General features: G+C 39.0%; 2 protein-coding genes across 3 annotated transcripts; both read right to left on the reverse strand.

The window, feature by feature from the left end:
* Positions 1-427: 427 nt before the first annotated feature.
* Positions 428-11,216, reverse strand: LOC113671623 (1,25-dihydroxyvitamin D(3) 24-hydroxylase, mitochondrial). Its single transcript, XM_027187868.2, has 9 exons — positions 10,705-11,216; positions 7,415-7,605; positions 6,284-6,568; positions 6,003-6,100; positions 4,860-5,026; positions 4,322-4,400; positions 3,257-3,413; positions 2,179-2,222; positions 428-817 (listed from the first exon to the last, which is right to left on the reverse strand). The coding sequence occupies exons 1-9, from the start codon at positions 11,151-11,153 to the stop codon at positions 707-709; spliced, it is 1,581 nt and encodes a 526-aa protein (XP_027043669.2). The 5' UTR covers positions 11,154-11,216; the 3' UTR covers positions 428-706.
* Positions 11,217-12,636: 1,420 nt separating this feature from the next.
* On the reverse strand, positions 12,637-26,853 carry LOC113671636 (scavenger receptor cysteine-rich domain-containing protein DMBT1). Of its 2 annotated transcripts, none has more exons than XM_089210303.1 (12): positions 26,715-26,853; positions 26,603-26,638; positions 25,500-25,805; positions 24,411-24,719; positions 23,647-23,955; positions 22,115-22,294; positions 20,875-21,183; positions 18,010-18,318; positions 16,358-16,666; positions 15,763-16,074; positions 15,174-15,212; positions 12,637-13,920 (listed from the first exon to the last, which is right to left on the reverse strand). In XM_089210303.1, the coding sequence occupies exons 1-12, from the start codon at positions 26,746-26,748 to the stop codon at positions 13,607-13,609; spliced, it is 2,766 nt and encodes a 921-aa protein (XP_089066429.1). In that variant the 5' UTR covers positions 26,749-26,853; the 3' UTR covers positions 12,637-13,606. The 2 variants fall into 2 exon arrangements, with proteins under 2 accessions (XP_089066429.1, XP_089066428.1); XM_089210302.1 differs by having other exon boundaries at positions 21,989-22,294.
* Between the last annotated feature and the right edge of the window lie 75 nt (positions 26,854-26,928).

Here is a 26,928-nt window from a genome sequence, read left to right on the forward strand (position 1 = left end):
TTGTAAATAGGACCTGAAAAAAATTCAGGCCCGTACGGGATATGAACCCATGACCTCTGCGATACCGGTACAGATCGAATTGGACTCCACTCAGTACTACCACCATTCTATATTGTCATACCCAATGTTCTCGCGTAAGCTTGAGACTTACACGAATTTCCTCTCTCAGTTGCGCTGTAAAAAGCCTTCTGCGAGCCACAATCTGCAGCTTCTACCTAATCATCGTCATTAGAGATGATAAATAGCCAATCACACATCCAACATCCGCGAAAAGAATAATTATTTTTATGAAATCTCAGTAAATCCTGAACGTTTGGATATTTGGAGCCTTTTTTCGCCTCGCAATGCATTTTCTTATAAGATGACTTAGCCCGAAAATATGAGCTAACATTCGGAACTAATCAAAACACTAGAAATGCAATATTCGGAGTTAAAAATTTAATACGACCTCTTATTTTCCACATAGTCACTTTGCTTTGAAATATATTATTTCCATTGATTCTTTTTAGTCAATCAAGTACTCATTTCTGCGTAATTCAAATTTGGAAGTCGTCAATGCGAAGGGCTTGATTTAAAAAAAAAAAAATTGCACAGACTCTCGCTGAGTAAAACACATCTTATGGAGTTTATCCTGCCGATACCTTTTGATAAAAAATGTCAATTTTATTTATTCCCACCGTCAAGAACGAACATCCATATAAGCAAGTTACGCACGGTCAATAAATTTGATCTTCAGTGGTTTGTCAGGAACACACAACAGTCTCGACTTCATACCGACTGGCGCATCGTGATATTCCAGGACAAACCGCTGTACCAGCTGAAAATGATCACACATAAGCTTGAATAAGATCCTTCAAAATAATCGTGTCGAAGTCGGGGCGATGATAACAGAGGGAAATGGGGGGAGGGGGTTAGAAACCATGGTAATGCGTCGGTGGGGGGTGTTACAAGATAATTTGGTTCTATCAACTGGGTTGATAATATTGTTACGAAAAATTGTCTTAGTTAAGTCCTAGAACATTCTATAGAACAGTCTAGAACCCGAAGTCATCCAGACGTGACCTTCTGGTACAAGAACATTCTGGAACGTTCTATCTCTTACGTAATTATTGAAATTTGAAAACCGTGTTAATCTACTAAATTTAGTTCTTTAGAGAAGTTTCTAAATCCTTGTACTTTATATATATAAGAGCGACAGTTTCACCAAAAAATAGGGAAAGAGGATTGTGAAGAAGCTTACTGCTGTAAAGTTGATAAGTCAACTACGTGGAAATAAATCAGTTTGTTGCTGTTACCGACGAACCTGAGTTTTGTCTAAGAACAACCCTGCTCTACATCGACACTCGTAACAAATATTAATTGGCCACCGTATAGAGTTTTTAAAGATGACGTTTTGAGCGTTAGCCCTTCGTCAGAGCAAAGGGCTAACGAGGGCGAAGTGGTAACGCTCGGGATGTAAGCTAGAGAAGCTCTTTTACCATGGGCAATTTAGATTAGCAGCTCGGTTGATAAAACCAAATTTTCGAGGATAACCGAGTTGGACTCAAAATGTCGTTACCCAAAGCTGTTTATAAAAGTTGTCATGATCAATTCAAGAAAAACAGTCGGAAACGTGTCAGGTTTTGAATTTCGCAGCAATTCAGTCGGTGAATGAATAGGGTTGCCTTATTCAAATCCTGGCTATACCGATAGTTGTAAACTAAATTTAAGTCAAGCGCCTCTTTCAATCTTTGACTTGCAAGGTTTTCAGGTAAAAAATATAGGAACGCTTGGACGTGATTGTAAAACCAGAAAATGGGCAAGGCATGGGAAGGCCAAAAAATGAGGCAGGCAGGTTTAGTTGATATTGCTACAACGTGCTAATCATGCATGCAAACTGAAGTGATCAAACAAGTTTTCCTTGTAGGGAAAGATGTTTTTTCGTCCTGTCACGAGCGTGGGACAAAGAACAAAATTCTGACTCCCTGTGAGGAATCGAACCTCAGACCTTCGGATTCCGCGCTCCGACGCTCTACTTCTAAGCTGCAGAGACTCTATGGTAAACAAGGCCCATTACGAGGTTCATATATGGCACGCGTCCAGTATACTGCTTGGATCAGCAATGTGGTTTTTGTAAATAGAGTAAGAGAGATGAAAAAACATCTTTCTTTATCCTTCTTATTTTTTTAATAAGCTTACCTTTGTTGCCAAAAGATATATTTCAGCCTCAGCGATACGACGCCCTAGAAGAAAGATTATTCAAATATATCAGTCACAATACAAATGGTTTGAGCTTATCTTTTTCAGTGGCCTTGTTAAATTAAATTCCTTACGACAGTCTTAGCATAGAAAACTGATGATGTAAGGGGTAAGGTGAGATCACTTTTGCATTACGACAGTTCAAACCATCATCAACCAAGGTAAAAATTTGTGTTTTACTTTCATGCCTATGGTGATTCCCAATCAGCACCCTCATCTTCTCGTATCATTATCATTACCATCATCAATTTAAAAAAGTTACGTTGCAACTCTAAAATTCACTTTATTTTTCGCAGTTCAGTATTATCATTTAGTAAAGCCATTTAGTCGGTCGTAAGGCCTCGTGAAATTCTACGATGTTTCGTCTTCGATTTCCATCAAGGGGTAGAGTGATTTGACGCCGGAATTGGCAGGAAAATATGCTCTCATTGGTATCCATTATGAGCCGGTGTGGGCGTAGTGCTTGGCTTGGAGCAAGCCAGAGGCTGATGTGTGTGTTTTCTAAGGTAGAGACTTCACTAAGAGTTACATGAGAGTTGCTAATGAACGGTTTATCAAGCCACCTCTCAGCCTGGCCCACTTCCGGCAATCCTAAGTCCACATTGTGACAGACTGTTTCAAGGGAGCCCAGTTACAAATGAAGTCATGATCATGTTCGCTAGCGAAGGACGAACATCAATCATGGCAATGAAATTGACTACTAGGCTTTTGTTTGAGTTTAAAAAAGCCAACAAACCAACACTAAATTATAACACAAGATTTGTCATAAATGGACAACAGAACTCAAACTGAAAACAACCAAAGGTCCGAAGCGTTGAAAACGCGACAGATTTGGCCACCATTAGTTTCGCTTTCGCCTCTGATTGTTTGAGATGATGGCGTTAATTTGTAAGACCAATCACTCACCGAGGTGAAGCAAAAACAAAAGCAAAAGCAAACTCAATGCATGCTCAATTTTTTGGAGACTCGTTTAAAACAACACACTCTCCTTGTCATTCACAACTACTACACTTCTCACCAATACACATGCGTGGTCCAACTCCGAATGGCAATATGGCAAAAGGGTGAACTTTTCCCAGATCTTCGTTTAACCAACGTTCAGGTCTGAACTCCAAAGGAAACTTGAACAACTCCTCAGAGAGCCCAGAAAGATAGTTGGAATAAACCACGATTGCCTGAAAGAAAGAAGACAAAGTTTCCATTAAACTGCGTTAGCAGCGTAACAAAGGCTAAGGATCTGCTTCCCTGAGGAATCTTGATCCTAAACAAGGAAGATCTCATTTAGCAAAGGAAACACAGCAAAGTTAATGACTTTGAATATATGAAAATCATACATGTGAATTGCGGCTTCAAAAATAAATATGAAAGCGATCTTCGCGGTAATGCACGCTAGCAGTAGTGGAAATAAGGCCTGAGACATTGAGGCCTGCACGGGAAAACCACAGTTCACCTATATGATTTTCATATATTCTAAGTCATTGATTCATCACTACATGGGTTTATTAATGACCGACTCCCAGTCGGCTTGTTAGCTCAGCTGATAGAACAGTGCACCGGTTTTTCAGAGGTCATGGGTTCAAATAGTTAGTTTCTTAAAACATAGCCGTGAATTGGACTGTTTTCTGAAAAAAAAACCCTTTTCCCAACAGACTTGTCAAGAGCCATGTGCCTAACGTCAGTCTCATTCGGATAAAGAATGGCCCTGAGACAAAAAACGTGCAAGCTAAAAACTTAGTTTCGGCCGGAAGCTTCGCCGAAAGGATGTCCGCGGGCTTGGGGCGAGATTCCCAAATACTGTTGAACACCGTTTAAAAAATCGAGGTACATTCTTTGCAATTGTAGATGTAAAGTAGACAGCGGGAACGAAAACTTTTATATGATTTAAGTCATCTACGTTTCCAGATTTCTCTCTTGATAAATCTGCTTGTTCAAAAACTTGCCTGACAGTCTTTGGACGAATGGATCTGTCAAGAAAATATCTTCATGCCCTTTTCATCTCAACTGGCAAGTAATTGATGCAGAAAACTTGTTAATAAAAACTAGAGTGCAACCTTGTTCAAAAACATTGAACGATTTGACTTACACCTGTTGGGACATGGTAACCAGAAAGAACCACATCTTGGCTTAGACGGCGTGCCCAGTCGGGAGCAGGAGGGTGCATTCTATTGAAATATATAAAAAAAAAACCCTTGATGAGAAATGCACGTTGTATCGGGAAGAAACTCAGTGGCGGATCCAGCAGGGGGGTTCTGGGACGAGGTGGGGGGGAGGAAGGGAGGGGCTTGGCACCTCCTCCCCTTCAGACTTGTAGGATTTTTTTTTCAGTGATTCTCCGACACCAAACTTCTTTCAATGATAGGATCACATACTACTACTCAACTTTAAGTTTTTCACTGCACTTGCCTTGGAATATTTGCTAGTTTTTTTTTTAATCCAGAGTGAAAAAAATACATATATATTAAAAAATCTGCACTTACCGAATCAAAGCTTGGACCCCCTTCCCCCCCTTCCCCCTTCCCTCTATCAACATTGATCATGCAAACTGAACATGACATGACATACAGACTTCTCAATAAGCTGGTGCTCCTACAAAAAATTTGTGAACACAAACATCTTTCTACCTCAGACACTCCTTGACACAAGCCTTAATGTAAGTCAACTTGGCAAAACTCTCGGGCGTAAAATCTCCATGGGGCCCAATTAGCGAGGTCACTTCTTCATACACCTTCTCCTGCACCTTTGGATTACGGGCCAGATCGTAAAGGAGCCATTGTAGCCCAGTGGACGTCTGTGGAGAAAAGTCAAGGGAAAATTACTCAGGATTTTTCATGAAAATTGGATTTCTCTACTGCAGAGTTATCTTAAAAATCAACCGAAGGAATCTAATTATATTTCCTGAATCAAATTCGAGGTAATGAAAGTATATAGGAAGAAGAAAAAATCTCCTCGAGACTCTTCGTCGAGATCTCTACAAATAAGGAACACAAATTACATTCACTTCTGCTAGAAGGGAACATATCTAGTTACAGCCTTAGGAACCAAAGACTATATAAACTACCATGATGTAGGACTGAACGTTGCAAGAACAGTTTTATTCTAAGTCACGTTTTTAATAACTACATATTTAATTAATTGTATTCATATTTTTAATTATATATTATATTATAGGGTCTTTATAGTTTTCTTGTTGTATTCATATACCCTATATTTATATATATATTTGTAATTGTAAGCTTGACGAAATTCAGCCTATGGCTGCTATGTTTTTAGTCAATAAAACTATCTATCTATAAAACTATAAAACTATAAAACTGTAAAACAATCTATCTATCTATCTATCTATCTATAACGACAACTGAGTAATTGAAAGGTGAGGGAGCTAACCAAAAGTATACTGATTATAAAAATCTGCATTTTTTTGGTTTGTTGTTCTTTTTAGACCACCCTCATTCATCCTCGAAAATTACATGTGGTGAAATTGCAGATGCACGCGCTTTGATTGCTCGAAAATTATGTCACTGTTTTTTTGCCATATTCACCGTGTGCAAGATGATTTTAACACTGATAAACCGATTTTATAGATGGCCACTTCGCTTTTTTTGAAGAATAATTTAAAAGAAAATGCAGTTTCTGTGATAATACAAAGCATGATTTTAGAAAAGCAACTCCTCTCCTGAGGCTTTGATTATATTGTCGCTCGTTTTCAAGATTGTGGTCGTGATATTTGGTCTTTGCCCCACCTTAGTTAATATGTATCATCTCACCGTCTCTACTCCTGCTCTAAACATCCCAATAGATTGTGTGTTGATCTCCTGTGGTGTAAGTTCGCCTTTCATTATGAGGTAGGTCAGCAGAGGCACCGCTATAACACAAAGACGATATCGGTAACTAATACTTGCAAATGAATTCACCTGAATTGGCCGCTATGCCAATGCAGAGTGGTTTTGGTTAACCACGTCGATGGCATTCGGGGAAAATCGCCTAAGGCTTACTCTCCACCGGTCAGGTCACTACAGATTGGCATTTACTAACAAGTTTTACCAACCCTGATCCTGGCTGAGAGCTTCACCATCTTCGGCTGCTTTCTTCAGTTCCATAATTTTCTGGTCCACTATATGCTGACCAATGCCTATGGAGGTGTCTTGTGCTTCACAAAACTTCAAGTACGTGGGTGTCGTCATGAAGTTGAGGATAAAACTTTCCCATCCTTTGTTTAGTTTTCCCATAAGTGAAAAGGCGTCTGAGCTCGACTTAATCATTTTCACGGTTTCTTTGTTCGGTGGGTCATCGTACATTCCAACTCTTACATCGAATGCCAGTGTACCCACAGCTATATGTAAAATAGCAAAAACAGATATTTGCGCTGATTTATCATTTATAAAGCATGATGTGGGTATTTGGCCAAGGCGCCAAACTTCTGAGGGCCAACCTTTTAAGGAAAAAAATTTAAAGGGCCAAGAAGTTCCTGGACCAAAGGCCCAGCCATCACAGGCACTGCAATCAACTAAACTACAAAAAAAAAACCAAAATCAAACGTTGTATGATTTAATCCTCCATCTAGTGGTAAAAGGGAGCAAACACGATGGCTACCAACAGCATAAATTGGCCACCGTTAAGAATTTCAAAGCTGACGTTTCGAGCACTACCCCTTCGTCAGAGCAAATGACAAAGGGCTAGAACTCGAAACGTCACCTTTGACACTCTTGACGGTGGCCAATTTATGCTAGCAACTCAGTTGAGAATATTTCATTACCCTGTTATATTCTCCCGCTGACGCAGCACAACAGTTTCGTTGAAAACTCATTCCCTTTATTAATTACTTACAACTGTGGAGTAGTACCCAGGACTAACTCTAAACAAATTCTGCTCACGGTCAGCGTAGAATCCAAACCCCTGGCGGGACCTACAGATTGCGCATGTAACATGCTCAGCCTTTTGTTTTCCTGTCGCCCGATCAGTGGAGGAAGAAACACGTTTTAGACGTGCTGTAATTTGCTCCCTCGCCAAGGGTTTTGGTTTCTTCCATTGGTATTTATACCATTTCCCTAGGGTCCCTTGGAGATACCTACTGGGAGAGGCTCTACCTACAGAGCAACTTGCATCAGTGATACACCTCATTCACTGGGGTCACAGCCTTAATGGATCTATTCACACTTTCGTGAAACAGCTTACGTACATTCCGTCGCCCACTTTCCAAGTTCCTCCTCGAGATTTGGAATTACTTCATCTGCACCCCGCACTGAAAGCATATGTTCTATAGCATCTCTTGTCACTCCATTAAAGTTTTCCAGGTTGTCTCGGATATCTTTCGGTCGAAGCATTTTCGACGCTAAAGCCTTTCGTACTCGGTTCCATTCCTCACCGTCCCTGTAGGAAAACACGAGACCAAATATTATCTTGTCAAATTTGATAAAGAGGAGTATAAAATTGGATTATTTAGATCAATATCAGTATCTAGGCAACTGCCCACCTACCCCTCCCCTAACCCAACATTAACCTTAACTTGTTGTCAATTGACTGTTGTTGAGTTAGGGGAGGGGTGGGTGGGCAGTTGCCCAGATACTGATATTGATCCTATTATTATTTGGATCTTGCCAGGGCATCCAAAACTGTCCGCCAATCAAGAAATTTTCGATAAGAAGCTTGGGCATCAGAAAATCGGGAAGGTCGTTCAAGAATAGTTTGAAAATTAGTTAAACAGTTAAAGACTTTGTCAAATTTTAACCACAATCAAGGGTTGTTTCCTTTAACCATTTCACTCCCAAGATCTGATTTTTAATTCTCTCTTACAGTCCTTAAAATATGGTTACTTTTTACAACAAAATGAACCAAACATCAGTAAAGACCACATGTGAGCTTTCTGTGAATGAGTTTTCTCTATCACTCTCAATATCTATGTTTTCCTCACTGAATCTCATGCCTCTCTTGTGATTTTAGCTGTGAGAATTTAGTATAAAATCAAGTGATATTCCCTAGATTGTTCTTTCCATTTCTTCTCATTATCTCTGTTTGATAATGAACAGGTCTTGTATGGAGAAACTACTGATTGGTTGGTAATAAGATAACAGCTTAATATGTGATTATCATAGTCTGTCAACTGTGGGATTTTAAGCCACTAACCTAGTCTGTATGTACTTTAAACAGATAGTGGTATAATGTCTCACAGCATATAGACTACAATATTCACATGCTATGTTATTATACACATATTCACCTTATTGGTTAAATACTGGTGGGTTAAACATTACAATATTAACACATTTCATGATAAAAACAAAAAAATGTATATTAGTTTGTCCCTGTGGATACTGATTATTAGCATATACCACACAAGTAGACTATAGTGTTTCCTGAGTGCCAATTGGCTAGTTTGGAAGTGAAAAGCAAGTATTATTAACCCCTGGAGCAGCCAGGGGTGAATAATCAAGATTTCAATTTCCAACCAGTTTTTGGTATATTGAGAGAATTAAACTAATTTTGAGGTATCTGTGTGGTATATAATTAAAAAATTACTCACCTCAGTGCTAGTGAAGGTGGTGGATATTTATCTCTACTTTGGTGAACAATTATTAACCAATGTGATTAAAAATGTGGTTGCATTACTAATTGATCAAGATGTAGTCCTTTTTCATTTTGATTCACCTCAAGCATAAGTTACAAATTTCATTTATGCTACCACTTAGGTCAACACTTGAGGTAAATTGTTCCTTAATTCACTATTATTTTCCCAAGAGCTCAAGTATATCATACATGAAATTGTCATGATATCTTGTGTAAAACTCATTCTTAATTACCACATGATCAAGATCTCTTTGTCTCTTAGATTGTTACACTCTATAGTATCTATAACCTACTAATTACCATTACACAATACCTTACACTCCCAAAGACTTTTAAAAGCTCTCTTTCTTAACCCTGTGACCCTAAGAGTGACTAGCATCTAATTCAGGGATTTCAAAACAAGCTGGTGACTGCTGGAGTTCATGTTCATCTTGACATCATGTTGCCAGTTACTCTAGTCAAAATAATTACCTTTTGGCCTTAAATAAACTTTTCACAGTCCCCCACTTTTGCCAAGTTTGACTCCTACTTCAAAGCAGTTTAAAACCCTTGCTAATTTCTACTCACAAAGTCATCCCTAAATCACACAATAAGGTCACAAGAATAAAAGAAATGATCACCAACTAAAGAGGCTCTTGATTATAGAGCAAATTCTCCTTGTCAACACCTTAGCAAATGTGTATATAATAGTATGGGGAATATACATACTGACATTATGGTGTAAAAGCTTAAGACTCTAACTTATAAGAATGACTAGCCTCTAATTTCTCCTTACAATATCACTCTTGACTAAACTGTAAACATCATGAGAATAAGGAAAATGATCACCAACTGAAGCTCCTTATTGTCATTACTGATATAGAAAATGCAGAGAGAACAGTGTGGAAAATATGACTATTTATGTTAAAGTTTAAAAAGTTAACAGTTCCTCAAACTTCTTTGCAGTGTCAGTGTCAAATCCTACCAACACATTGTCGCCTTTTCAGTATTTTGTGCTTGAGATTTTCATTTTGGTTCTGTTAGAAAACAACTTTGAGATGAAAGGGCTAAACTCCCACCACACTGCCAAACTTGATCTTCTGTCAAGTTTTGTTTGGCTGAGGCAGTGAATTATCTTATTCTCTCCTTAATGTTTCAATGGCAACAAAGGACTTTGAAGTGAGGAGAGAGGGGGACATTTCTCGCTCATCTAGTGAACTATGCCAAGTGCATACCCTGACTCAAATTTTTCTGAAATGCTGTCACCTGAGTAGTTCAAGTAAATATCCTTTCCTTGCAGTGTAATGTAATGTTTTAGCCACTATATTTTTGTTACTTTATTTCTCTGTTGCAATTTCCTGATGCAGCTAGAATTCAAATCATATTTAACTTATTACAGAAACATCCAAATAAGCAAAATTCTTGTTCCCTTGGATTGCTTTTGATTCTCTTCCTCTTCCTCATTTTTTTTTAAGCTGAAATACATCTCACTGTTATGAAATTTGTAGAAAATAAAAAAAGAGAGCTTACTCTATTTGATGAAAAAAAAAAAATGGTTGAGTTCTCATAAAGACTGTCTGTTTCCATTCCTAACATGTTATCACATCAATACAAAATTTAATCCACCTCACTTAAGTCTAGCGGAAAAATCCAGCAAGCTGGAGTCGTTCAGATGAAATAACTCATCCCACATTTAATTTTGCCTTATATGATCCTGATGAAACAATTTGAAAAGACTACGAGACTGAATATATAAGGAAGCTTATTTTATGCTGCGTTAGTAATATCATCGACACTTATACGTTGGTGTACAGAGTCCCCAAATTTTTCCTGGGGGGGGGGGGGGAAGGAGGCTGCCCCCACAACCCCCCCAATTTTGCCACCTATATTTTTCATCGGTTGATTCACAAATTTCTCAATACTTACAATCCAAAAAGGACTTTAGGGAGTTTTCTGCTTTTCCTGTACTTATTAATCGCCGTGCTTACAGCTGAGGGAGGTCGCATGGGATGTTTTCCATCTGCTTTGATGACGACTTCGATATCCTTTGGGTCTTTGACATAAACCACTGATGTTCCCATAAAATTCCTCTTAAAAACAGGACCGTACTTATCAAACGAGTCCTTCAGCTCCGCTATAATTTCTTTGAACTCAGATTTTCGTAGAAAGTTCAGCATATCGCCTAAGATAGGCCATCCCTTTGGGCCAGGCATATTGTTGAACGAGCGAACCCCATCCTGAAGATCAGTTCGCATGCCACCGTCTCTTCTTAAGGAATAATTCAAGAACTTGTGAAGTTTATGAAAAGGATTAAGAAGCCAGACAATGACCGACACCAAAAGTGCAGAAAACGCTAGGTACAGAGAGCCTTCCATTTCGCCAAGATAAGAAAATTTCACCACAGTGTGCAAGATGGTGACCTGCTCAATCGTCCGAGGGGTGCTAGGGAAATTGGGGCGAGGAGGTCACTGACAATACGAAATCACGCAACGCTCTTTAGAGAACGTTGCGTGACATCCAGAGAAAACTTCGCAAGGGAGATCTCTCTTTACGGACACCAATCTTTTGCGAGGAGTTCCCTATGCCCCGGAAAAATTTCTGACTTATTTCATCCATATATGAAGGACTCTAATAATATAGAACTCTGTGATGCGGACAAGGAACGGACCACAAAACTTCTTTACATTATTTAATCTGGACTCACGCTGAGATCTTTTGGGCAGACTGCTAGTGGTAGGTGCTTAAGTCTATTACTAAGTCGATCATGGAGGGCATTGCCACTCAACAGTAGGAATTCTCAGTCATTGACAAGTTTTACCTAAAACTTACTTTATTCAAGAACTACTCCTTGAGTGCGCTTTGGATATGACGATGGATAGTTTTTCTCAATAAACGCGAGTGTAAGAACTGTTTTTTCGAGAGCGCCTCAACATATTGATAAATTCTCCCAACTCTTCATGCGCGCGCATGGTATCCTTGAATGAATCGGTCGATTCGATCAGTGGATGACCATCCACCGCCCAAAAAGGGCCTAAAGCAATCAGTCGTACAGTTTTAAGTATGCACTTATTAGGCTGAATTTATTGATAGAATGTTTTCATCTGCTAGTCAGCCCAACAAGATTAAAATGTATTAGCGCATTGTGCGTCCGAAAAACGGAAAAAAAATCCTTAACAAAGACCTCTGTCGATTTTCTTAACCATTACGTTACCTTTATGAACTTTATGATATCCCCAAGATATGGCTTTCTGAATCTCTGAACTTCATGCACTCACTTGTTTTCATTGTGTTCTAATATAAGTTTTTTTGCTCCCATTTCGGAGGCCCAGTGACTTACTCTGAGTTAAGATAAAGTTAAGATTAAATGGTTAAGAATATATGAAAGTCATATATTTGAACTGCGGATAAAGAAGTGAATGAAAGTGATCCTCGCAGTAATTTGCACTACTTAGGCAGTAGTACAGGCCGTACAGGCCTGAATTTTTTTCAGGCCTTATTTCACTACTGCCTAAGTAGTGCAAATTACTGAGAGGATCACTTTCATTCAAAGTTAAGATTATCGGATTTCCTGTCACTAAAGCGGATCAACACTTACAAGATCGGATTGTTTATATCTCATTAAACCAGACTCATTTCCTGTCACAAAGAACGTAGTACGTGAAATCTGTCTCGCTCCTAACATGTACCTTGGTAGCTTTGTTGTCAAATTGCGTGGAAGTAGCTTCTGGGAGGCGCGGGTTTGAATCTTGTCGAAGCCTGGGATCAGGCTTCTTGTCAGCAATTTCTTTATGTTTTTTTCTACATGTATTTAAATTACACTTAAGTATAAATATGTTGATCGTGCATACAATGAATGTAAAAAAAATGGCCTTTTTATTTCCAAATCTAAGATATTCCTTAGAGGCTTTAATATTACTGCAAAAAAAAATTGCGTTATTCGCAGCTTAAATTTAATTGAAGACTACAAGCTTATTTCCCTAATCCAAATCCTTTCTTTTTTTTCACCCAGGACATTATCTCAATGACTCAGCTGCAGTGCTATTACTGTACAAACTTGTAACCATGCAAACGAAGCAGTTTTTGTAAAGGCCACTCCGATTTTCCTTCAAAATCCTCGACCATTGGCCTAAAAAATCTCTTACTACCTGATCAATCAATCAGATGCAAATCCAAAACCGATCGCAAATTCTTCGCTCGTGTTTTCCAGCGCTGGAGGTAATTTAAGTTTCCCTTGGTTCTCTGTTTCAGCAAAGACTTTCTCCATTTTATTATCTAATAATGTATTTATACCTTCCTTATTGGTCTACTCTGATACACAAAATAACCAAAAAAATTTCTCTTTACTTCTAAGAAATATAAGGGTGTTTGTTATTTCTCAAGGGTTGCTAAGGTAAAGGTTCTGATACTTGGTTAAGGATTTGCTATACGGACCGATTCCACGGAAACGGTGGTGTAGTTTTAGTCGGCAAATTAGAAATAAACAAGTTTAGCCCGAGTGCCATGTAATTAATTATTAAAAACACCTCACTTCCTCAGGCCGTACTGGGGAATATTGGCCCTGGGTCGTTTATGTGCGGACCTCGCTGCCATCGGTCCGTATCAAAACGACCTTGAGCCAATATTCCCGGCCGTCACGCTCGGTTAGTAAGCAGCTAGTGTCATATACGCGCAACTATCAGATGTCTTCAGTGACTTCAACTAAGCATTTTGGGATGTAAGATTGGTGTTCTTTCCCGGAAACACCTGCAAAAGGAAGAAGGCGAACAAGAGTTAACGGACGCAGAAATTTAATTGAAGCTGGTTAACAGAACGCGAAAGTGAGACGCCATCAACGCCTCGTAATTTCATCTCTGTTATCAGCAAAACTGGCAAAATTCATTGTAAAGTTAAACGAAAAGGCACTCACATTTCTTACTTTTTCGTATGTGTTTTCTTGTTGTTCAGTCGGTTGTGCGTACTCTGGAGAACGAATTGCAGTACCAGCATGTGGAGATCTTTGCCGACGTGCTTCAGCATTTCTCCTCTCAGCGCGTACTTTTTGCCTCTGTTGCCATTTCAGGAAGCCAATTACCACGATTAACACGAGAACAAAAAGGGACAAAGTGGCAATGACAAAAGGCTGTGAATTTCTTTCACCTGAAACTAAGGAGTTATATGTGAGGCATTGGATACTGTCCAATGGCAATATAATAAGTAGCAACCGTTAGTTATACATTAACTGTGCCTCTATCATGGACGCTGGTTTTGTTATCGACTACATCACTGTTAGCTCGCCTTGGACCTTATAACTCGCCTTTGTTTTTACCCACCCTTTCCAACCCGCGGGCTGCATCAGTGGGGACCACCACGGTCTTGCCTTCCACTTGATGATTTTGATTTATAGCAGAGCTCGCAGAGCGTAGCCCCATAATTATACAAAATAGTAGTAACCCATCAAGCCGAAAAAATTTGGACTTACGACCGTACGATCGACCGTACAAGATGCTACTTTTAACATGCGTGGTCAATTGTACCGCGGGCACACCAACACCACGGCTTTGTCCAGTAGTCTAGTGGTCAGTGCACTGAGCTCCGAGTCGGACGACCCGGGTTCTAGTCCTGGCCGGAGCAAGGCGTTGTGCCCTTAAGACGTGCGGGAAAAAAAAATGCGAGCTCCGCTTTTAGGCTCAGCTAAATTTATATATTACATATACACTTATATATATACACTTGTGGTTGTCATTTTCTTTGTGCCTAAGATTATACAGCCATTTTCATCCATCCCATTTGAATGGTCGTTGTTCAATTGAAAGTTCACAAAGACATGCTTCTCTAGGTAACCATTTGAGACAAAAAATTCCTTTTGTGTCACTTCTAACGATTCGAGTAGATCGCCAAGAAATTGAAAAAAATAGGAGTGAAGCTGTGGCCCAATAATCAAGTGGCCTGGTAGTTTAGCAAGGTACAAAAATAGCGGCTTCCGAATTCGGATAAAGATGATACTTTTTTTAAGCGCCAATCTCCTTCAATGAATTTGAAGTGCCCAGTATGAGTGACAATAGTCCTGTTTTTTCCTAAGTGTGTCGCTGTCTGAGAAAGTGTTCCAAGGCATGGAAACACGGGTTAACCGCTTTTGCTAAAACTCACTATATATGTTGTCCTTGGTAAGATGTTCCAAGATCCAAACTAGTTTCGCTTTCTGCCATTTGATACCAGTGTTTGGAATATCTTTTGGAATATCTCACCAAGGATACCAAGTTGACCTATGTTCCCAACTTCTAAATATTTCTTAGACAATAACATCTGAAAATTCGAAAACATGAAGAACGTAACAAATATTGCTTGTCCTTTAGATAAAGAAGAGTTGCTACAACATGTTTGCCGGTACTTTTTCGCAATAGGAATACAGTACATACCTTTAGGTTTAGGAGAAGTAGGAGGCGAATAGTGAGGACCTTTGGAATTAAAAAAACGCACAAATGTTAAAACCTATGTGAAGTTAAGTTCATATTACACCGTTGTCATTCTATTTTTCAAAATGAAAGTAAGCCAGGCATTAGGAAAACCCGCAAGGAAGAAATAATTATCAAAAAATGGAAAAGTTGAAATATATACGTAAATGGAAGCTACTTAACAATGAAGGTAGTTTTGTCACGTCCATTACGAATTACCACGCTCGCCCATAATCCTGGGATATCCAGTTTCAAATCGACGCAGACTTAGCTTATTTTGTCTAATCTACGAGCACTGGAATACTTGGTATTTTACCTTTTCTTCTAGTACAAAAAGTGTTTTAAACACTGGAGCTGGCAACTTAAACAGACACATTGTGTGAATGTGAGCTGAATCGAGATTTTCGAACGAGATTTTGGAGATGTTCGCCAGATTCCATTGTGAGACACCTCCATCCGCTCTTGCAACTTTGTGATTTATCTACCAATAACCAATCGAACTGTGAAATGACGAATGAATCCATTTAAACAGCATCGAGACTGCTGGTATTACCTGGAACACAAACTACATTTGCATCCTGAGAGTGAGAGCAGTCATGTGTTCCCCACTGGTTATGATCACACTCTGCTAGTGAACTCTCGTTTCCCACACAGTTTACATTGTCCAACCATATTTGCCCAGATCCTGTACCGTATACATAGGGAATCGGAGTTTGTACAGCTTCCACGAATCCAAGTTGGCTGCAAACTACGTTGGCATCCTTTATGTCCCAGTCGTCATTACAAACTGTTCCCCAGGTGCCATTGTGAAACACCTCCACCCGCCCTTGCAACTTTGCGATTTGTCTACCAACAACCAATCGAACTGTGAAATGACGAATGAATGCAGTCAAATGTTAGAAAGAAGCCTTACTTAACAAACCTCTGCAGAATTTCTTACAGAGGGCAACTGCATACAAGCATGAAAAAACCATCGAGCCTTGAACCTAACCTTAACTTTCCCGTCAATAATTAAGAATTTATTAACTGGGCCTCAGTTTTAAAGCTAGCTTGAATCTATGTATCCTTATTAGGTAGTCTTCTCGAAGTTAAAGGAAATACTAGGAGAAGCCCACAGAATTCTATAGTACAAGGCATTTTGTAATTACCTGGAATACATATAACACCTGCATCTTTGCTATGGTCACAGTTGTGTTTTCCCAATCCGAGATGATTACAATCTATTAGTCGCCGTTCATGTCCAACACAGTTTACCTCATCCATCCATATATTTCCAATTCCTTCACCAAAACCTGCAGACCTGACCGCCGCGGAAGCTCCAGCCTCGAATCCTAGTTGGCGACAAACCACGTTGGCTTCTTTAAGTGTCCAATGGGCATCACACACTGTTCCCCAGGAATCTCGATGAAACACTTCAACCCGCCCTTCATATAGGTTTGCTCCACCAGTTAATCGAACTGTCACGAAAGAAGGTAATTGACTATCATTGATCAGTTTGTGACTTCAGTTGCTATAGGGAAATGATGGTTAGAGAAGAAAGGTCAAGTCTATACTCGAGACAAGTGGACCACCCTAGGAGTATAATCACTCCTTCTCAGATGGGATATCAATCCATCGCAACAATATTACGCCACAATATTTCATCAGGCTTCCCTGACAATTTACCAGTACCCATTTAAACTCTTGGGAGGAGAGAGGCATGGGGAGAGTAAAGTGTTTTGCCTAAGAACTAAACACATAGACCCTGGTATATAAGGGTTTTATGCGCTAGATTTAGGACGAACGACTGAAACAACTCAATGCTCTTTCAGTTATCAGAAAAGGAAAAGAAAGTTAACAATATTGCAATGTTAATTAAGAATTTGTTCATGCTTAGCGTGCGTATATCGAGTTATGGATGCACATAGGAGGTTTGGAGAGCACGATAAATTCCTAAGAGTAGCTCGAGGCGCAGCTGACAGCAACTCTAGCTTTTTGAGTGCTTTCCAAACTTCCCAAGTGCATCCTTAACTCGATATACGCACAGCTAAAAGCATGAGCAAATTCTTTTATAACAGAGCGACAACAAGGATCTTCGCCAAGAAGCCTTTTATTGTGATAGAGTGCAAAATTCTCACAACGCTCAAAAAAGTAAACAGTCTTCCCTATTGGCTGGTCAAAAACACGCCACATTTTATACTTTGGTTTGCGCGAGAACATTTGATCCAGTTAACCGATAACTGTGAATGAAAAGCTCAAAGTTTAAGGGGAAAAGGTTTTAGATTTAGATTTTTTGCGGCCTTGATTGTTTTGGTTTTGGTAAATTTCCAATTAACAACTGTGTACTTTATTCCCCAGGTTGAACAAATTTAAAAACAACAATAAAATACGGAAATTTTACCTTTAAATGTTGTTAATGACCAGTTGGTGACTTTTTTTGTTCCTAGTGAATGTCTTTCGGCCAAAATTTGCTGCAGCTGGTCTTCCGACAAATTTGCGAAACATGCAACTTGCGAGTTTTTTCGGCTTTATTTTTGGTGCTTGTTGGATCAAGACCTAAAAGGTCAATGCCGATAGAAAAATTGGGCAGTTCTTCGCTGGTTTCTTCCATATTTCAAAAAGAAGGAAAACTGCACGGCAGCTTAACGGGACGGAAACTCTAAAGCCAGGTGAAAAAAATGCTCCCGTCATCTTATTTACGCACGGGCGTTAAGATTTTGTTCGTAGCGGCTCAATAGGACTTACAAAGGGCCAGCACGCGCGCAATGTTATAACATTTTATAAACAATGAATTACATTGTAAAGGGTATTTTCCAGTTACCTGGGATACATAAAACGCCTGCATTTTCACCATGGTTACAAACATATTGTCCCCAACCAACATGATTGCATAGTTTTAATCTTCTTTCATTTCCATGACAATCAACGTTATCCATCAATATTTTTCTACTTCCTGGACCAAAACCTGCAGAAGTGGTCGCGGAAAGAGCTCCACCCGCGAAACCCAACTGTCGGCAAACCACGTTGGCTTCCTTAATTGTCCAATGTTCATCACATACAGTTCCCCAGGAACTACGGTGAAATACTTCGACTCTCCCTTCAGATGGGTTACTTCCACCAACTAATCGCACTGTGACACGATAAAGGTATTTAGACTATAGTTAGTACGTTCGCAAATTTATTTTCTATAGAAGAATGGTAGTGCCAAGGGGTTATCGTCTTGTAATATCAATAGACTTGTGAAAGAAACTGCGAGAAATTATGGTTAAAAGAAGGAAAAATTTCCTTTACGACGTGGATAATTGCAATATTCTCCTCGCTCAGACGAAGGGAAATGCTGAGGGGGAAATCCTGTATCCCTGTTGTGACTGACCGATTGAGAATTTTCATGGATGGGTCGGTTGATTTGATTAGTGGATAAACGTTTAAAAATCAAACGAGCTCCACAGTTTGACTAATTGGGGCTAAGTTTTAGGCTTGCCTAAGCCTATGAAATCATTATTACAAAGAGACGATAAAACAATGCTGTCTTTTTGTTACGAAATGTTCTTTAAGAGTGTGTCCACAAGAGGACCGGGAAGGCGTGACACATTCCATCCCACCCATTTCTTTCAAACTTTCACAGTTTATGAGGGTTACTAAGTTATTCAAGAATCCTAAGGGCATTAGTGCCTCCACATTAAATCCCTGGAGTAAAAGGCTAAAATTAGATCGAAAAATGCACTTCAAACGAATCTCTCTCACACTTACAGAATGTAAGAGATTTTAATCTTACTGTGTCCGATGGTTGTTTGAAGCTCAAGAAAAGAATTCCTTAAGTTAGGGTAATTTGATAAAACTTCTGTCAATTTAGAGCACTTAATCGTTAACTGTGTCACACAACTCTTCCGAAAAAGAAAACATTAGGGTTTTTATTGCAAATATCTCCGATGGGCAACATTGTATGCCGAAAAATATACCATTACAGGAAAGACCTAACTTAACACTACGTTTTTGTGAAAAAATTTTTTTGGCCTCTATAAAAGATTTGTGATCACGTCGCTCTGAAGTACGTGACCTCTTACGTTAATGTATACAATTTTTGGTTATGAATTGATGGTTATTCACTCATTTTCAATTTGAAAATGGGACCGCCGACGCTAGTTTTTATGGTTCTAATGTCTAAAAATAACAGATATATAGCTTTTAAGCTGAGGAGTCACTTACCATAGAAATTCTGTAACGTTGACACAAGCTATTGGAAAAAAATGATTCCTAAATGTGTTTATATATCGTACATAAACATTACCGAATTGACTGTAACCTTAGCCAAAAGTCCATCTTTGCAGTGGATTAAGCTTTGAAGAAGGAGAAGAAGTCTTCCAGACGAGATTTCAAATAAGGAAGAGAATTAGAAACCTATTACCGGTACACAAGGAATTTTAAATATACCTGTTAGATGATCTTCTGGAATCATTGGCTTCCGCACGAGTAAAAGTGGCGTTTATGCAGTAAATAATGGACTGATAATGAAAAATGGACCGATTAAGACCCTTTCTTTTTAAAAATAACACTTTCAAAAACCTCTCACCACCTTATTCTACAGAAATCGGAATCTTGATAGATCTTTTACATCTTAGAAGCCAACGTCATCCGTCAGAACTCAGCTTTTATTTTCCTCTTTTTGTTTTGTTTTTTATTGAAGTAAGGTTAAAAGTAAAAGGAACATCTGTCCCATAATGTACCTAAAACTGGATGGAGTCTTCTCCAAAGTTTCCCACAGGGGAAAAAATATATATAGCGCCCTTGGTAAAATTATAATGAGTAAAATTAAGTGTTTCATTTTTGTAAATTACATATGGCAAACGTTGCTGTCAGCTGCTGACGTCCATTACTCAACTCGGTAATGTTTAGTGTTTGATATATAAATACATATATGATGCATAAATACATTTACCAATCATTTTTTTCCAATAGGTTATGTCAGCGTTACAGAATTTCTATAATGAGTGACTCCTTGGCTTGGCAGCTATAAATCTGTTGTTTTTAGACATCAGTACCGCAAAAACTAGAGTCCACGATCCCATTCTCATATTGAAAATAAGTGAATAAACATCAGTTTATGACATAAATTAACGTCAGAGGTGACGTACTTCAGAGGGACGTGATCACAAATCTTTCACAGAGGCCAAAAAATTTTTTTACCCACAAACCTAGTGTTAAGATAGCTCTTTCCTGTAAGGGTATGTTTGTTGCCCATTGGAGATATTTGCAATTAAAAACTCTAACTTTTTCCTTATTTGGAAGGAATTGACAGATGCTATATTAAATTACCCCAACTTTAAGGAATTGTTTCCTTGCGTCCAAAAAACCAGTGGACATAATGAGATTATTCATTCTATACGTACGGGAAAGATTCGTTGGAAGAGCATTTTTCGATCTAATTTTAGCCTTTTACCCCAGGGAATTGATGTGGGGGCTCGAATGCCCCAAGAATAAGCCGGGAGCCCGAACTACTATGGATTCTTGAATAAATATAACTTAGTGACCCTCATGAACTGTGAAAGTTTGAAAGAAATGGGTGAAATGGCATGTGTCACGCCTGCCCGGTCCTCTCGTGGAAACACTAGTAAGATAAAAAGGAAGAACTAGGGAAAACCAGTAGCAACACTAAGAAAAATTTTCAGCATGGGCATTTTTTGTTTACCTGGTATGATACATATTGCACCTGCGTCCTTATTATGACCACAATTATGTTTTCCCCATCCCTGATGTTTACACTCTGTCAATTTTCTTTCATTTCCAACACAATTCACGTCATCCATCCATATATTTCCAGTTCCTTCACCAAAACGTGCAGACGCGACTGCTTTCAAAGCACCCTCGAAATTAAGTTGGCGGCAAACCACGTTAGCATCCTCAATTGTCCATTGGTCATCACACACTGTTCCCCAGGAGCCATTGTGAAACATTTCAACCCTCCCTTCAAATGGGTTACTTCCACCAATTAGTCGAACTGTCAGACGGGAAGGATAAGATACCATCATGAGTTAATTTGTGATTTTAGTTTCTATAAGGAGGTGATGAGGCGGAAGGAATATTGTTTTGCGTTACTGAGCGACGAGAGAGGTAAACGGTGAGATATTGGGGCTGGCTGAGGAAGAACTTGCCACAAGGCGTTAAATAATCTTGGATAGGTTGGTTGATGTGGATGACCATCACAGCAATTGAACCAGCTGTTAATCCCTCAAATGTATAAACTGTCAACTAATTATCGCATTAGTCGATGCATGAATTAGACTCATAGCTTTCTTCCCGCTAATTTTTAGAAAAATAACCGAACAACTGAAACCTCGTCGTCGATTTACCAGGAAAAGCTGATCCACACAGCCAAAGATTAAAAGCATCAAATTAAACGTATTAAACGATGAAGACTTCAAATTAGACCTTAGTTTGCTGTATTAATACAAAGTTTCCTAAGGTTTGGAGAATGCTACAGTGAGGCCAAGTTAATGTAATTTCCGGGTCCTTTGTAATGGAATAGGATAAGCTTTTCTTTCTCAGTTGACATAATCTTCGTGATTGTAGACAAAATCAGTCCACGATGTAAAGAGTAATGTAAACCTGGTCAAAATAGCCCCGAATTTAGAGTCAGAAGAATGCCAATAAAAGATTACTAACTGAGCTGTAAGGCTTCCCTTCAATCTGGGCAATCGTCAATACGTAATATTAGTGTAAAAAACAAAATAATTAAAGACAGAAAAAGTCAGCAAAATGGCAACTTAAAAACAAACTTTTAGTATGCAGCATATTTTTATTACCTTGCATACAAATTACTCCTGCGTCTTTGAAATGGCTACAGTCGTGTATTTCCCACCCAGGATAAGAGCAATCTGATAATCTTCTTTCATTTCCAAAACATTCAACCTGATCCATCCATATCTTACCACTTCCTTCCCCAAAAACTCCACCCTCGACCGCTGAAGAGGCTCCATCCAGCCCTAGTTGGCGACAAACCACGTTGGCTTCCCTAAGTGTCCAACGGTTATCACAAACAGTTCCCCAGGAACCGTTATGAAACACTTCAACCCGCCCTTCAAATGGGTTGCCCCCACCAGCTAATCGAACTGTCACATGAAAAAAAAATCGATTATGATTAGTCTGCTCGTAATTATTTACTATTATGATAAACGACCTCATCATCCCGGGTACAGACATGTGGAAATATGTCGATGACTCCACTATTTCTGAAACAGTCATGAAGTCTGAGGTCAGCAAAGTCCAACAAGCGGTTGACGAACTCGCGACGCAAGCTTCTGCTGACAAGTTCCAATTAAATGAAACCAAGTGCAAGGAACTGCGCATAACATTCAGTCACTCTAGAAAGAACTTTGATCCAATTAAGGTTAATGATCAGGACTTAGAGTGTGTAGAGCAAGCAAAGATCTTAGGTTTGCATATATCTTGCGATCTTACGTGGAATAATCACGTATCCGAAGTTGTAAAGAAAGTAAACAAGCGCCTGTATTTTTTGCGTCAGCTTAAGCGTGCACAAGTCAAGTCGGAGGAACTTTTGCTCTTCTATTTGACTTGTATTAGGCCTGTCACTGAATATGCATGCCCTGTTTATCATCATAGCCTCCCGCAATACCTTTCAGTAGATCTTGAGAGATGTCAAAGGCGAGCTTTACGTATTATCTATCCAGATTGTTCGTACAATGAGGCGCTTCTTTTGACTGGTCTAGTTCCCTTACACAACCGCCGCGAGTTCTTATGTGATAAGCTTTTTAATTCCATCCTGTCTAATCCCTCGCACAAGCTCTATAGCTTACTACCTCCCAAGAATGAGTGCGAAGTCAATTTAAGGAGTCAGCACTCTTTTACTACACGGCGCCTCCACACCATTCGTACTCGAAATAGTTTTATCCATCACTATGTCCATAAAGCAATGATGTAATATTGTTTTCCTCTTAATTATATATTTTTGTCTTTTTAATTAGTTCTTCTTAGCCATGTATTTTTTGTAGTATATATTTTATTGTAAATCAAACGTAATTCAGCCTGTGGCTGCAAGGTTCTTGATAATAAACTATCTATCTTCTTCTTCTTCTTCTATCTATCTTCTAATTTTAGTTTCTAAAAGGGAGTGGTAACTCAGAGGATACCGATAGACAAGCAATGGAAACTGAGAGAAATTGTGGTTTGATTGAGAAGGAATATGCTTTGAAAACACGAACAAATTAGGACAAGGAAATATTAGATCGAACAGTCACAAAAGAAAGGTAATTTTGACAACAATTTCTATCGGGAGGTGATGGGTAGAGAAAAAGGGTTAAGTCTATACTCGAGAAAAGTGGATCACCCATGCCAGCCAGAGTTTATCCCGGCTTCATTAACAAGAAGCAACTAGGAGTATTACCACTCATGCCTAGATGCGATACTAATCAATCGCAACGATATTAAGGTTTTTTGCAGTTACCTGGGATACATAAAACGCCTGCATCATCAACATGGTCACAGTTATGTTGTCCCCAACCAGCATGATAGCACAGTTTTAATCTTCTTTCATTTCCATCACAATCAACGTTATCCATCAATATTTTTCCACGTCCTTGACCAAAACCTGCAGAAGTGATCGCGGACAAAGCTCCACCCGCGAAACCCAACTGTCGGCAAACCACGTTGGCTTCCTTAATTGTCCAATAGTCATCACATACAGTTCCCCAGGAACTACGGTGAAATACTTCGACCCTCCCTTCAGATGGGTTACTTCCACCAGCTAATCGAACTGTCACATGATAAAAGTAATTAGACTATAGTTAGTACGTTCGCTAGTTTAGTTTCTATAGAAGAATGGTGGTGCGAAGGGTTTTTTCGCGATATTCTCCTCGCTCAGACGAAGAGAAGTGCTGAGGGGGATATGCTGCATCCCTATTGTGACTGACCGAGGATAAATTTGCTTTGACGTCGAGAAGAATTTTTCATCGATGGGTTGGTTGATTTGATCAGTGGATAACCATCCAAAAATTGAAAAAAGCTCCACAGTTTGACTAAGTGGGACTCAGTTTTTAGGCTTGCCTTAGTCTAATTCTAATCATTATCTTAGTCTAATCGTTATTACCAAAAGAAGATAAAACGATGCAGTCTTTTATTGCGAAATGTTCTTTCTGATAAAAAGGAAGAACCAGGGAGGGCCAGTGGCAATAGTGAGAAAATTTTTCAGCATGGGCATTTCCTGTTTACCTGGTATGATGCATATTGCACCTGCGTCCTTACTATGGCCACAATTGTGTTTTCCCCATCCCTGATGTTTACATTCTGTCAATATTCTTTCATTTCCAACACAATTCACGTCACCCATCCATATATTTCCAGTTCCTTCACCAAAATGAGCAGACGTGACTGCTTTCAAAGCACCCTCGAAATCAAGTTGGCGACAAACCACGTTAGCATCCTCAATTGTCCACTGGTCATCACACACTGTTCCCCAGGAGCCATTGTGAAACACTTCAACCCTCCCTTCAAATGGGTTACTTCCACCAGTTAGTCGAACTGTCAAATGGAAAGGATAAGATACTACCAGAGTTAATTTGTGATTTTAGTTTCTATGTGGAGGTAATGAGGCGGAAGGAATATTGTTTTGCGTTACTGAGCGACAAGAGAAGCAAACGGCAAGATATTGTGACTGGCTATGGAAGAACTTGCCGTGACAAGGCGATAAATAATCTTGGATAGGTTGGTCGATGTCGATGATCCTCACACCAACTGTTAATCCCTCAAATGTATAAACTGTTAACTAATTATTGCATGAGTCGATGCATGAATTAAATTAATAACTCTCTCCCCGCTAATTTTGAGAAAAACAACCGAACAAAACCTCGTCGATTTGCCAGCAAAAGCTGATCCACACAACCAAAGAGTAAAAGCATCAATCATATTTGGTTCAGTGACAACTTCAAATTAGACCTTAGTTTGCTGTCTTAATACAAAGTTTCCTAAGGTTTGGAGAATGCTACAGCAGGCCTGGTAAATGTAATTTCCAAATGTTTTCCCATGAACTAGGACGATCTATTTTGTGATTGTAGGAAAAATCAGTTCACGACGTGAAGAATAATGCAAACATGGTTAAAATAGCACTGGATTTAGCGTCAAAAGAATGCCAATGAAAGATTACTAAATGGGGCTGTAAGGCTTCTCTTCAATCCAGGAAATCATGGATACGTAATATAATTGTAAAAGAAACGAAACAAAACAAAACAATTAAAGACAGAAAAAGTCACCAAAATGGCAACACGAAAACAAACTTTTAGTATAAAGCATATTTTTTATTACCTTGCATACAAATTACTCCTGCATCTTCATAATGCATACAACTGTGTATTTCCCACCCAGGAAAATAACAATCTGATAATCTTCTTTCATTTCCAAAACATTTAACCCGAGCCATCCATATCTTTCCACTTCCTTCCCCAAAACGTCCACCCTCGACCGCTGAAGAGGCTCCATCCAGCCCTAGTTGGCGACAAACCACGTTGGCTTCCTTAAGTGTCCAATCGTCATCACAAACTGTTCCCCAGGAACCATTATGCCACACTTCAACCCGCCCTTCAAATGGGTTGTCCCCATAAACTAATCGAACTGTCACATGAAAAAAAGTAATTCCATGGTAATAAGTCTGTTCGTAATTTTAGTTTCTACAAGGGAGAGGTACCTCAGAGGATACCGATAGACAATTAAATGAAATTGAAAGAAATTGTGGCTTCAATAAGGAAGAGTATGCTTTGAAGACACGAATGAATTGGGGAGTTTTTCCTTGCTTAGTCGAAGGGAAATGCTGCCTAAGAAATTATGTATACCTAGAGAGGTTTAACGATTGTTATACTAATTTTGCTTGAAATATAATTATTTTTAGAGGAAAAAATATTACTTTTTCACATAATTGCAGCTAAACTGTAGTAACCAAATGCGAGGTCTGCGGTTTTTTAAATAGTGTTGGTTTCGGAGTAGCCCTAAAAATTGTTTGGCCTCTACGCTTTCCTTGGAGGTATGTTTTGAAAATGGATCACCTTGAAACCCCTCGCTCTAACGAAGGGCTAACGCTCAAAATGTGAGATTTAGAAAAGAAATTTGCCAGCTTACATCATCAATTCAGTTGATAAAACCAAATCAACTTTAAAACCTAGCCTGTTAGTTCATATAACGTGGCACTGTACCACATCTAACTTGAACAGGGAAAGTACATGCATGTATCATCGCATTGAGAGAAACGACCGTCAAACCAATAAGTTAGTGAAAAAAGATCTTAAGCTCTTTTGCTGATAGTAATAACAGTACATACTATCAATAAATGTATCTTGACAAGTCCTAAGATAATTACTCCCATAATAAAGCAGAAGATCAAGATAAATTTATCTCAATGAGTTAAAGCAGCTTACCAACGTTTCCAGTCACAAAATTTTGTATCAGGCAACCTATAAAATAGAGCAGCTGATATAAGTGTGGAAAATTAATTGATAGCTTAGTTACAGTTCAAAATAAGCGTATCACCTGTCAGTAAAAATGAAAAGAAGACAGAGGACATCTTGTCCACAAGTTCACCTGCCAAAAGTGACGGCACACGAAATAGAATATACTCTTGAAATGATCTGTTTTAAATCTTCCTCGAAGTTTCACTTTTTTACCCCACATCCCATGTTTTCATTTTCTATGATCCTGAGCGGAAGCTTCTCTTTTTAGTCTCTGCAGGGTTATTTCACTTTAA

The sequence above is a fragment of the Pocillopora damicornis genome, chromosome 6, assembly GCF_964200805.1.
Source record: "Pocillopora damicornis chromosome 6, jaPocDami1.2, whole genome shotgun sequence".
Classification (NCBI taxonomy): domain Eukaryota; kingdom Metazoa; phylum Cnidaria; class Anthozoa; order Scleractinia; family Pocilloporidae; genus Pocillopora; species Pocillopora damicornis.

Excerpts from the sequence above, each read along its gene's own strand:
- LOC113671623 (XM_027187868.2), bottom strand. The coding sequence starts at position 11,153 with ATGGAAGGCTCTCTGTACCTAGCGTTTTCTGCACTTTTGGTGTCGGTC. Across the intron at positions 6,101-6,283 it reads AGCTCTCAGCCAGGATCAGG|CGGTGCCTCTGCTGACCTAC; the intron begins GTTGGTAAAACT and ends TTTGTGTTATAG. Across the intron at positions 818-2,178 it reads TATATCTTTTGGCAACAAAG|CTGGTACAGCGGTTTGTCCT; the intron begins GTAAGCTTATTA and ends GATCATTTTCAG.
- LOC113671636 (XM_089210302.1), bottom strand. The coding sequence starts at position 26,748 with ATGTCCTCTGTCTTCTTTTCATTTTTACTGACAG. Across the intron at positions 25,806-26,602 it reads TTTTGTGACTGGAAACGTTG|TTCGATTAGTTTATGGGGAC; the intron begins GTAAGCTGCTTT and ends TTCATGTGACAG. Across the intron at positions 24,720-25,499 it reads AGGAGTAATTTGTATGCAAG|TTCGACTAACTGGTGGAAGT; the intron begins GTAATAAAAAAT and ends TCCATTTGACAG.